General features: G+C 34.7%; 1 protein-coding gene across 3 annotated transcripts in view; it reads right to left on the bottom strand.

The window, feature by feature from the left end:
- aff2.L (AF4/FMR2 family member 2 L homeolog) overlaps positions 1-13461 on the bottom strand; it is a 352995-nt gene that overhangs the window by 33847 nt on the left and 305687 nt on the right. For all 3 annotated transcript variants that reach the window (XM_041572755.1, XM_041572754.1, XM_041572756.1), the window contains one exon: positions 246-408. In XM_041572755.1, the coding sequence (XP_041428689.1) occupies positions 246-408 (163 nt within the window). The remainder of the gene's footprint in view (positions 1-245; positions 409-13461) is intronic.

Genomic DNA, 13461 nt, shown 5'->3' with positions numbered 1-13461 from the left:
TTGGGCACTCTGTCCAAATGTATTCTTTGGATTTACTCATAGAATAGTAAAACAAGTACTAAAGTCGCATTTGTCTGCTGGGCACAAAGTAATTCTATAGCTACAATTGTGTTTACACTTCTATCCTTTTCTTCATCTATTCTGCTATGCCCTGGTCTAGCCTCCTTTTAGATGACTGGTTTGAGAAATATACAGATACATGAAAGCAGAGAGTGCTGTGATATTTCTAACCTTTCTAACCTTACCTCAGGGGTTGCACTGCGTGCTTGTTCATTACACTCACTGTCGCTGGAGCTGCTCTCACTATCAGAATCTGATTCCGAGCTGCTCTCAGATTCACTTGAGCTTCCTGAGCCTCCACTGGAATTCACAAGGTTGGCACCGTGCACTGCTTGCAAAGGAAGTCCGCTGGGAACAAAACAAATATACCTGTTTGTCATTTCAAGACAGAAAGCAGTTAAGAAACTAGAAGAAAAACATTCACTATAACTTAAACTTAGGGATGCGCCATTATTTTTACCTTTAGACACATACAATTTCTTTATAACAATTTTATTTGCTCTAATACATTTCATAGCCTGTCTTTTGAGATATTTGCCTTTCTTGTCTCCATTTCTCTATATTAAAATTTAAAATGCAAACAGCAAGCATTTTCATTTTAAGACTGTTTATTATTATTTTGCTGATTACTTAAATTTCTGTTCAGGATCTCTTCCTACATAAGCAAAACTACAAAAAGTGGCTAAAGATTATAAATCTACAAATAATATATAATCTAGCAACATTGTATAATATTAGTTGATGGTCTATAATATATTTTCTTGGTGGGGCAGATATTTCCATTTTTAAATTGATAGCAAAAAAAAAAAAGAAACACAATTCTGGTAATCACTAAAGTATTAAAAAAAATCATATTAAAATCATATTTTTCAAAAAAATTTAAAATTGACTTGAAAACATAAAACAAAATAGCTTGGATGTTAAAATACATTGACTTCTACAGAAGCTTACCAGGTTTTAGTTGCAGAATTTTTTCATTTGCATTTTTGAGATCTTTTTAATTATGAAAATTCAAGTTTGGGCAACTTTCTCAAATGAACCTTGAACTTTTACAAATGTGTCCCTAGTGAAGTCCAAATATTAAAGACGATTTCCAAATAAAATAATTTGTAAAATTGTTACCACTAAAACTTAGGGGCACATTTTTTAAAAATATCATATTTTCTGCACTACAAATCGTATTTAACTAATAACTTTAAACCATGAAAAAATTCATAATTTTTTTCATCTTAAAAAACACTAATACAAAATGTTGCCATCTAAAAGCTGCTGAGGACATGTAGAAGTCAGAGCTGTCATTTTTAGTTGTAAAATCTTTCTTTGCTTAAATTTTCCTAACATTTCCATGCAAACATCTATTTTCAAATAAAAACGTATGACTATTTATATAAATAGTATTTAACAAGGTACACTATCAGTAAATCTACTGATTATTTAGGGTTCTGTGGCCCGATGCTTCACTCATAGCTTGTCTTGAACTGGAAGCAATGTTGGAAAGCAACAGAGATTGTTCCAGTGCATGTTACTTAATGCAGGGAGGGTCTATTGTTAGCAATGTGATATCATGTTTGACCTGTAACCCTGTGTGATTTTCTTCTTCCTCTTCATGTGTATGCTCTCTATGAAAATTTCCTGTTGCAGACATGTTATGCTGAAGTGATTATGCCGAGTTCTATAAAGCAACCAAGTTACTGTTCACACAGAAGTTGGTGTGTCTGACCTTACTTACAGAGAAGCTGCACATGGAGTTAAGATCAGCTCTCTGCTAACAAGCAATAGGGTGCATGGAGGTGTTCCTGGAAACATTATCCTGATTGTTGCGGTTATGTTTTGGTAACCAAGGATGAGTAGAGTATAACAATGCTTTATTAGCAGGTTCATGCAGCCATTACACTTCAACAGTAGCTTCAACTCTAATACTTTTAAGTAGTATATAAAGTATTATGTACACAGTATAACTCTTGTGCACAGTGTCACCTGCAGGCCCTTTGTATAAACACCCCAGTTGCTTCTGCCTTGTATTTAGTTCCAAGACCAGTATGTTGCCCAACAAAAGAAACAAAAGCCCAGTACAGGCAATGATTACAGAGCCCAGTTCTGGTTTGAGCCTCCCAAGGAACAACATGACATCTGACATAAAGGTCCTGCTCTAAGAACCATTTTATTTAAACAACATGATGGAAATAAGTTGATGAGAATTTTCGTACAGAAGGCAGTCCAAACATAGCTCCTAGTAGTCTTAAAAGACATGTGCTTTTGCCTACCAATAATAAATAGTGCAAGCAAGTGTGTAAGAGTACATGTTTAAGGGGGCATGGAGAACAATTTTTTCACTTTATATATTAAAGGGTAAAGTTATGATCAACCTTCTCCCCACCCAGTCAATGCAACACAAAAACATTCAAAAAATGAACACTTTCAATATATAGTGCTTTGCACTCACATTTGTAAATGAGCATTCACATAAAAGTTTAGTCAATTTTACTTTGCAACAATAGTACAATGGTATAATAGGTTTCCCAGAATAAGATCTAATTTAATAGCTAATTAAACTAATATGGATTATTTGAATTAAACTGCACATTTATATAGAAGGTTAAATATATTGAAAAAAAAAACTTTATATCAATTACAGTCATCATATTTTACATTATTATACAAAATACTTCTAACCTTTTATTGCTGTTATAAAATCAGACTATAACTGGATACTCTAAAGAAAGTGTAAGGATGAAAATAATACCATGCATATACTGTATACTATAGATGTGTCATAATTTACCATAATGAAACACTCAATTAATACAGATCAATTTATGCGAAAAAGGGAGCCTTGACTTATCAAGAATCTCACCGGTAGGCTACTTTGAATTATTTACGGCAAATTCCAGTAAAAACGAAAATAGCAGCTGTTAAAAGTTTTTTTTACATTTTAATAACATTTATGTACAATAAATCTTCTGTTTCACTGTCAGGATTGTCACTCCTCTAGCATTTAACGCATACAGGAACAGACAGCAATGGGTGATAAATGTAATGGAACATAAACCCTATAAAACTAGAACATGACTTATTTCAGAAAAGGTTTCACTTATCAGGAATCAGATTTTTTTTCTTGTAAATCATCTAGCACCGGTATTGAGTTACCATGGTGGTACTTCTATTATTGTCATGGTAAATTTGGCACAAATAAAAGATTTTATGCTTCACGTTAAGCCTTCAGTGTCAGATTTCATTCCATTTGTTATATGAATGCGAATTTGCAAAGTACAGTAGCAGCAAACTCTGCCATCAAAACAGACTCGTTTTTAAAGAGATCTATTGGCGGTTTAAGCAACAGATATGGAGATGTTTGAAGGCAGGAGGATTTAGCAACGTTTTTTTACAGGTGCCAAAATCCCCTGTGAGAATCCTGCTTACAAGTCATATCTAAATACATACAGAGATAACTATGTACATCTTAGCTTCCCGATATTGCATTGTAAGCACTGTAAGAGGAAGGACATATTTAGCACTGTTTATATGTATACACAGCAAAAACCTGACTAAATGGAAATACTTTTTTTCTTTGTAAGAACCGTATCATGAAAACTTACATTTGATTTTGTTGCTAAAACAATATTTAATATAAAAATGAATTGTAATTAAAACAATCATGTCTGCAGCAATCCATTCATTGAAAAATGTCATCATAAGAAAAAACACCCATTGATTTTAATGCATTTGGGCAAAAAAGTCGCTATAAGAAAAACGCCCTTTGACTTTAATACATTTGGACAAAAAGTCGCCAAGACAAAAAAAGAATGCATTTGTGTGTGTGTAAAAAATTGTCGCGCATAAAAAATTGTTGATGCCCATTTTTCACCATTTTGCGAATTTTTACTCAGATTCACTCGTCAATATTTGTAAGTATGCATTCAAATCACGGCAGTGTGAGATCCCCTTTAGATCACTGCAAACAAGATTAAGTAGCAGAGTTGCTGACGCAAGAAGAATTTGGTCAAACAAATTAAATTCAACAATATATGCAATTGCATGAAAATGTGATACATTTAGTAGCAGAAGTGAATGCAAATTATATTAAACCTATGTAGGGATGATGGTATTCTTTTTATTAAGAATTCATTGGATAGACCACCTGAATTTTATGACAGAGACAAAAATAAAAATAAAAATGACTGAGCTGCCATTTAGATTTTAAACATACTTTATAACTCTAAAATAATTCAGTTACATAGAGAACTGGTTTCTGCTCTAAGCTTATTAAAATGAGCGAGTGATGATGCTGCTGTTTGAAATACATACGCTGGCTCTTCATGTGAGACTGAATGTCATTGCCCCTATAATTGCTAATTATAGTAGAGAAGGCTTGGAACCCCTGTGCTTGCTAAGGACATATTGCAGATAATGGATGTACACCTTCTTATAAATGTGCATTCACTAATACAAACTGCCAGCTAAGGTAATTGGTACTAACTACTTATCAGAGTTACAACGATCATATTGATTTCTTTGTGTTTAATTCTACCCTAAAGATGTTTGAGGATTAATGTACTTGGCTTTTAAGCTGCCTGGAACTAGATACTTTGAATTTTAAGATTTAAACATTTAAAAAGCCCCTTCATAATCTCCATTCCCTAGAGTCCTGCTACTGTTACTTTATAAATAAACTCTGTTTGGGTTTGCCTACATTTTGTTTTTGCTTAAATATACAATTACATATAGAGTTACTTCTCTCCACATATGCATGTATACAGGTTAAATGGGTTCACACCCTTTTAATGGTCAAGCTGGCCATAGACGTGCAGATTTTATTCTTTGTATGACATAAGATTTTACTTTTTAATGTACCGACCTGCAACTAACCATTCAGATTAAATAAAGTAGTTAAAATAACAAATCACACAATGGTTGGGCCATGAATTGACAGTGATGTCTGACAAATATTAGTGATATCCATGGATATCATCAGAAAAGCAATACATGCAGAGATCTTATCATAAGTGGATAGAAATCTTCCAACCAGTCCAAACGACTAAATGACCGATTGCCATTGTACGAAAAATGTCAGGACGATCCACACATGGTCCGAAAATCATATGAACATTTGTTTTGTATGACTTTATCTTTGTGTCTATGGCCAGCATTAGATTTGGCAATGGAAGTTAGTAGCAAATTTGGTAATTAAATCTACTCTTCTAATTGGTTGCTTTATAACATTTATAACTTTATAACTTTTTTCATATGCTGATAGCAACCTCATGCAGAAGGAAACATGTGCCTGATTAAAGCACAATATACTGAGTGGATTTAACTAAACTTTTCCCATCAGAACAACAGGAATCCATAACCTGCACCACAATCGACAACCTGCATTTTTACCCACTTGGTCCACCCAACAATACTCAACTTATACCAGCTTTACCTACAACCTCTTCAGGACTCTACGTGCAGCTGCCATAAATGAACTATCAAGTCAACCATTAAACAGAGTGGAACATATCTCCACGTGAGCTTATCTGATGTGAGTCAGATGAAATATCAACATGTCCTCCATAATTTTCTGGACGTATTCCCATACTGCATGCATTGCTGAGGATTCATATGTATCCCACAGACTGCATTGGATTTATTCAACCATACTATATACACTTGAATTGAGTAGCAACTGGGGATTTTATACAATGTAGGTATTTAGTTTTAAAGATAAGAAATACAAACCAAACCATAATGCAGTGGTATCCTAAACCATAAATGCCACACGAACATCAGAATAAAGAGGCAACTTTACAAAAGCATGTTTCTTATGCTTCACTATTTACTACACCACTGAAGCATAGTTCATTTGCTTTACTTTGAAACATTAGATGGGTTATTTAGCTAATGCACAAAATAGTGCACAAAATAATTAACAGAAATGATCTGCATCTGTACCATTTTTTTTCTTAGTCAGAATGGTTATAAATAGTGTAGCTTGCACCCCAGCGATTGTATGGAATTTAATTAGTTTGTTAAAGTCAGTATGTAGATGCAAGATGCAGAGGGATCCCCGGAATTAAGCAGGTGTTAGTTCCCGGGTTCTTAGATCTGTGTACTTTGCACACATTCCTTAAGAAGCTTGAAAATTAATTAAACTGCTGCATTCATTTTCAAGCAAGTTGATAAATAACAGCATTGTGCACTATACCAGTTCTAAATAAAATATATGCAAATAGTAATGTTGTTATAGCCATGATCCATCTTAATAAATATTAAGACACAGACCAGAGACCATGAGCTCCATTACTAAATGTAAATCTATTATATGTTTTACTGGGGTTCCACCTGGAGTATATAAAGCACAGCTATAACCTACAGCCATATACTTTTTCAGCCCTGAAAAGGAATATTTAGAAGTGTTTAGTCAAAATCAACCTTTAATACCCTAAGGCCCCCAGAGGGATTGACATCAAATGGCTGTATATGCTAGGAATCAACCTAGCTACTTGCTACGACTTTATACCACTTTATACTAGGTGAATGCTTGATACTAAGATCCAGATTTATTGAGAACGCCACACCACACCCCCTTAGGGGAGGATGCCCAAAAATGGTATGTGGACACAATTCTGGAAATATCACAACATTAGCTTGTGGTGAGGGCCATTTGATTTTTTAAAAACATTTTATATGACATATTAGTCTCCTAATTATCCAGAGCAATACCCAATGTATACACGACAGGTTAGAATGCATATCTAGGTATATGTATGCACTGCTAACTGACAAAGCCTAGATTGGCTTCTGCTAATTTAATATAGCAATGTGCAAAGAAACGTACAGAAGTTTAAAAACCCCCTGATGTCTCATCCAATGAACACAGCAGCTATAAGACAGTTGCTAATACCATTTTGGCATATTTTCTTTCCAGGAATGCTTGGTGTCAGTACAGGTGGCTTTTAGCCCAAAAATGTCCAAGGGGCAGGTAATTTTAGGTACTTTTCAGCTAGATGAAAAGCAAGCTGTCTGCTATCAGCCTAAGAGCAATTCATCGATCTATTACATTACTGAAAGCAAAGTAGATAAAATGCTAGATAATTCACTGTTCCAGTAAGGCACTGTTTGCAGATAACAATATGGAGTACAACTAAGCACAGAGTAATTGACTAGTTTTGGGTAACTCTTATTGTGTACATATATCAAAGCCGTTACTGCTGTGTCTCTTACATAATATTAAGCAGTAAGAGATGCTTAATGACAAAATAGCTCCTTTACTGCCACCATGGTATTGTATGATAAATAAATAGACTTTGGCTGTTAAATTCCACAAAATACTTAACAGAAATTCAATTACGGAAATAATAAAAAACATAAAGTTGCCAGGCATTTTGACTGCAATTTAGCCAAGAGTGCTGGTATTTGGCTGTTCTGTCATTCCAGCTATAGCTGTTCCTTTTGTGAAATTGCCAAGATCTCTATAAATTTATAAGCAAGTTGCAAATGAACATTTTTAAGCTTCTGAATCTAATTACGGCCAACGTAATGAAGTCTATTATTGGGAAAATCTTGACACCCTTCTTTCTGTTATTCATACTTATGCTGTAATTGAGGTAAGCACAGGTGCTGCTAATTATGGGCCATTGTACACCATATGAATTCTGGGAACAGTGAAATTCAGATGTTTAAACTCTGCCTGTATGAATAACAAACAGAGATGATTCCAAGGCATTTTGTACAAGCTTGTACATCGCTCATGTGGGACTCCTAAAGCACCTGCCTCCTCTTCCAAAGCCAATATTGCAGCATGTGAAGCCCATCCTTCTTCTAGCCCTTTTACTGAAAATGCATTTTCTCGTTTTATGACACTGCGGATCTTTAAATAAAAACAAGAACAATTATACAAAGTAATAGTAAATTCAGAAATATTTGGCTTCTAGGTGAGGATACTCCTACCTGAAGCAATACAGTACTGATTGATTAAGATTTGTATAAATTTATAGATTTAAATAGTTTAGGATGCATTCAAATGCATTAACATACAGTTTTGGTTGGAAGCTCGCATACCTTTCACGGTTCTTCTTCAGCTAATTTATCTTAATGAAGGAGATTTAGAGGCTTAATACCTGTACTATAAATGCACATACAATATAGGTTAAATATAAGTTATCATAATACCTATATATCTGCTTTTATTTAAAGCAGATATATGTGTAATATTTAGTAATATGTGTAATATGTAGACATAAGTTGTTGTATTCTCTTAAAAGAATACACAAAGGAAGTTATAATTGTTATCTGAGCAATGGAAATAACACTAACAGCTACATTTTATAAATTAGAGGTCAAAACTTGACCCTCCCCCAAAGCCCCCAGAGGAAAAGAAACTCTTAATTTAAACACAGTATCCATTCAAATGAAATGAACACAGCTAATTATTAATTAGAAATTCTTATAATTCTGATCATACAGTTGAAGAATGAGTTATTTCCCTGTAGCTGCTAATCTTCTGCAGACAGACTTTTTTATTTATTGTTTATATGGTATACTCAGGTGGTAAGTCCCTCAAAACTTGGCATAAGTGGCCTTTCCACAAATCTTGGCCTGAATACAAATGCCATGTCCATGGTAAAATATATCAGGGGACATAGATGACATGAGCTGAAAAACTGTACTTCATGTTTTACCCAATTCCTTTACTAACCCATGTACAATAAATACATCAGATTTTTTGATACCCCTGCTGAAATAAACTCCATTCTGTTTAATCACAAGCTAAATTTTAAAGCATTAACACCATAAATATTACCATTCTTTGTAAATAGATCAAAGTAAAATTGCATATAAACCCCCATTCAACCCCATGGGTAGCTTGATTAGGAAACCACTGCAGTGTGACAAGCTGGCGTTTACATTCTTGCATAGCAGTATAGTACAACTCTTACTAGTGACATGGGTCTCTCCAGCCTTTTATTGTGCCCCCTATGTAGATTATTTTCACACAAGGCACTTCATATGTCTATAGTGCCATATGGCCATGAATATATTGGTCCCTGTTAGTATCAAGTAAGCACAATAAACGACTACATTTTTCAGCTGCACAGCTACTTAATGTTATCAGTGATCCCAATTAGTCAGAATGACTACTGTCATTATTCAGGGATACTGAACAAGAAGCAATTAGTGCACACGATATAAAAGCAACACCTGACACATGTATAATGCATAAAGTATTTCATTCTAATGCCAGAATATTAATTTAGGACCCAGAATGAATTACTTAAGTGCAAGTCAGTAGTAATTGTATCTCTGCTCTACTATTTGCTTTTATCTTCTTAAATTCATTAAAAAAAATATGGTTAGAAGCATTTATGTAGATTGACAAGTGCAGAAAAATAAAAGGCAAATAATTTTGAGTTTGTTTCTGGCCTTTCTCTCTCTCTCTCTCTCTCTCTCTCTCTCTCTCTCTCTCTCTCTCTCTCTCTCTCTCTCTCTCTCTCTCTCTCTCTCTCTCTCTCCATATTCACTGCCAAGCTCCAAGGATTTGGAGAAAAATGTTAACATTCTTTTTCACAGTGCCTTAACACTTTCCCAAATTTGGGACGTAGTGTAGCAGGCAATGCTGAAAGAATCCTGTTTGCACGCGTCTGGCATAGTGGGCACATATCACTAAATTAAATGGCCAGAGCTGGATTTGATTTGGTGAGCCTCAAGGCCAGCAGTTGGGCAGTCATGTGTAGAGGGCAGTTAAGCAGCTGTTCTTGTTCTTATTACCAGGTCCAACCTGAAGTATTGTGGCACTGTTGGTGTTTGATTCAAGAGACTGCAGAAACAGAAAATAGCAGCTGGTAACACACCTCACAATTTGCTTTGCTAATTGTTTTAAATTGGTAGGCTGGAGTAAAGAAGAAGAGCATTAACAATGATAAAGACAAGTGTCTCTTAGATTTCTTATCGTATCTTGTATACATAAGAACACCCAAGTTCTATTCTTTATTGAGACAAATCACTGGAGCTATTTGTGGGATCTGTCCTGTATGGCCACCATAATTTGACCATGCATTCAAAAACTTCTCAAGCTTTACAAACACATAAGTCGTTACACGGCAATGTAAACTGTATCTTGCCTCTTCTTCTGTATACACTTTTATAAATAGGCCCCTAAATGGCACTTTTTCCTTATATTGGATTTGTGCTACAAAATTTAAACTATAAAAAACACATACTCCCCTTGCTTGCATGCTAAGGCAATCAAGAGCTAATAACTGTTAACACTTCAATTTACTTTGAAAATCTTCTCAACCTTCATACATGACAAGTACTAATAAATCCAATAAAAACAGTGATCAGACAACTAGGATTCAGCGTGTCAGATTATGAATATGATTAACGATGTCTGACATCCCTTTGTGTAAAAAGATTGGGAGTTCTAGCTTTTTTTTATTATTACAGAAAGGCAAAGGAATATGCTCTGTAGGAATATAAATAATTTGGAAAGCCTCACAGACAATATTCTGCTGTGTGCCTCATTTGCACTTTAGAAACGCTGCCCTAAAGACCTTATGTACTTTTAAGATTCATCAGAAAGATACATGAAGCAGACTCCAAGCAAAAAAAAAAATGTACATATTTAATACGATTAGATCTCTAGGTTAGAAAATATCCAACAAAAAAAGAAAAATATTAGAGAGCATCCTTTATTGCTTTCTTGCTTTGATAAATATCTTCTGGCATTTCATTTACTAAAAATGTAGGATTTACCAAAGAAATGACAAGTAAATGTTTCTTCCTCACACAAATAAGGAGCTTATTTCCTTTCATTATTTTTCTTTGCAAAGTGGTTATAGTCTGGATTTCTGACACACACGATGAGCTGAATTTAAAATACATTTTCCGAAGCTGAAGAGAAGCACATGGGAAACCAAGGGGCAGATTTATGAAAGATTGATCTGCGGAATCCAGGGGGAAAAACTGGCTTCAGCCAGGGCCGGAACTCGGGGTAGGCAAAAGAGGCACATGCCTCAGATGCAACTATGAGGGGGAACAAGGCCTGTACCTCTCCTGTCACCTAACTCTAGTCTGGGCCCTTGTCCCTTGACTAGATGTTGTTTGTTAAGTGCTCTCCATGATCAGCATTAGAGTGCACATGCAACAGCTCATTTCAGCACACACGTGGGGGAGTGGACATTGTGGGCAGCTGGGTTGCCTAGGGCACCCAACTGGCCTGGCCCGTCACTGGCTTCAGCATATTCGTGCATATACATTTCAAAAGGGCACTAATACACTTTTAAATGACACAGACAATTATTGGATTTTAATTCACAATTGCAACAAGTGAAAGTGGTGCATTTTATGGTAAAGGCAAATTAATGCACTGCCCAGGTGCTTGAATACACTTTTACACCTTCCTGGGCAGCTAGCCTTTATTTGATTTTACCTTTCAAGAGATTGTTATTTTATGGTGAAATTTGAATTAAGGAGAAATCTTGCAATAAATATGAAAAAGCCTAAGAGAATAGGGTTGAGTCTACATGTTTAAAGCCTTAAACTTTTACTTCCAGCTGGTGGAAATCTTCCACATCCTTCTATTGCCTTCTATTAACTGGTAGGGGCACATTTACTTAGCTCGAGTGAAGGAATAGAAGAAAAAAATACTTCGAATTTCGAATGTTTTTTTTGGCTACTTCGACCATCGAATTGGCTACTTCGACCTTCGACTACAACTTCGAATTGAACGATTCGAACTAAAAATCGTTCGACTATTCGACCATTCGATAGTTGAAGTACTGTCTCTTTAAAAAAAACTTTGACCAACTACTTCGCCACCTAAAGGAAAATCGTTAATAGTTTGATCGAATGATTTTTCCTTCGATCGTTCAATCAAAGTAATTGCGGCAAATCCTTCGATATTCGAAGTCGAAGGATTTTACTTAGACGGTTGAATATCGAGGGTTAATTAACCCTCGATATTCGACCCTAAGTAAATGTGCCCCATTGTGTCCTTGTGATATACCTTTTTCTTTGGGCTAATAGCAATATTTGCTCATATTTTGGCACTTAAAGAGATAGTTAATATAACCTTTATTAGAGATTATTAGAATTATTTTCTAAGGTAATTAAAAATATGGTATGGTATCTTAATGAAGTATTAAGAACACTAACAAATTGAGGCCTTCTTTTACTGGATACTATACCCACATCCAAATACCCCCTGGGTATCAGCTACATTGTGCAGATTGGGCAAAAAAACTTTAGACCAATTAATAATGATAAACATTTTGATATCTGCTGTCAAATGCATCTTCTCAAGAATGTTAACCTATTCCATCTGTGAGTAAGGGATAATTTACTTTCAATCACAATGGTTTATTTTGTTATAAATGTTCCTGTAATGAGAATATTTCCTTACAGTTCATGATTGGAATTGCTATAGCTACAATGTATCCTATACATCATACAGGAGCTCTTGACTTGGTATAAATATTATACTGTGATCTTAAAATATTCCTTGTTTGCCAAGATCAAGATATACAATTGGGGCTTCCAGTTCTTTCCCCATTTACATTCAGGACACAGTAGCCTTAGTATGTTGCCACCAGTGAGTTGCTATCTATTTTTTAGCAGGTTCATCTCTTCTGCAGAAAGGATCAAGATAGTTTGCAGCTCTCCAAATATACGGTCATATGGTCGTATAAAAACATGTCTTGTTTGTAAACGTTGAAAGTTAAACTAACTTGCATAAAACATCTATATTCTGTAACTTGTTACTGCAGCAGTGATGATCAAAAATGTTTCAAGTCCATAAACACGTTAAAATGCAAATCAAGTTGAAAAAAATATATGTCTGTTGGCCATGTTTCCAATGCAGGTACCAGGGATAGATTTTCAGTAAATGTGAAGACAAATTTTCAGCAGTAAAGAGATTTAAACTTTCTATCCTTGTAAAATTGACAGGCAGAACTATGAGTACAAATTGCAGTGCAATCTTTTCTTTCCTTCCAGTATGCATTGTCTGGTTATATTACGAACTCCTATTCAAACAAAATGTCTTGGGCTGTAATGATCCTCCTCAGATTCAAATGGGTATTTTTTTTTTTTTAGTACCAGACTAAATTCAAATTGCTTTTAGCAGAAAACAGCAATTTTGTTACTTTTGCCTATTATATTACATTTCCCATGTAATGATTTTTAAAACTGATGGCAGGTTTTATATTCATAACTTAATGTCTGTGGTAAGTGCAATTTCAAAAAGCCTACACTATTTTTTTAGTAAACATATTATGAATACTTCTATATGTGATTGAAAAGGCCACTATACTCTTTGAAATAACAGCTGACTAATGACCTTTATCTGTACTTAAGCATTATACACTACATAATATTAAATATGTTAAATGTAATGAATAGATAAGACTATATTCTAAT

This window comes from Xenopus laevis, chromosome 8L, assembly GCF_017654675.1.
Source record: "Xenopus laevis strain J_2021 chromosome 8L, Xenopus_laevis_v10.1, whole genome shotgun sequence".
Lineage (NCBI taxonomy): Eukaryota > Metazoa > Chordata > Amphibia > Anura > Pipidae > Xenopus > Xenopus laevis.
The sequence above is the reverse complement of the archived record's forward strand: the minus strand, read 5'-3'. Positions and strand labels throughout refer to the sequence as shown.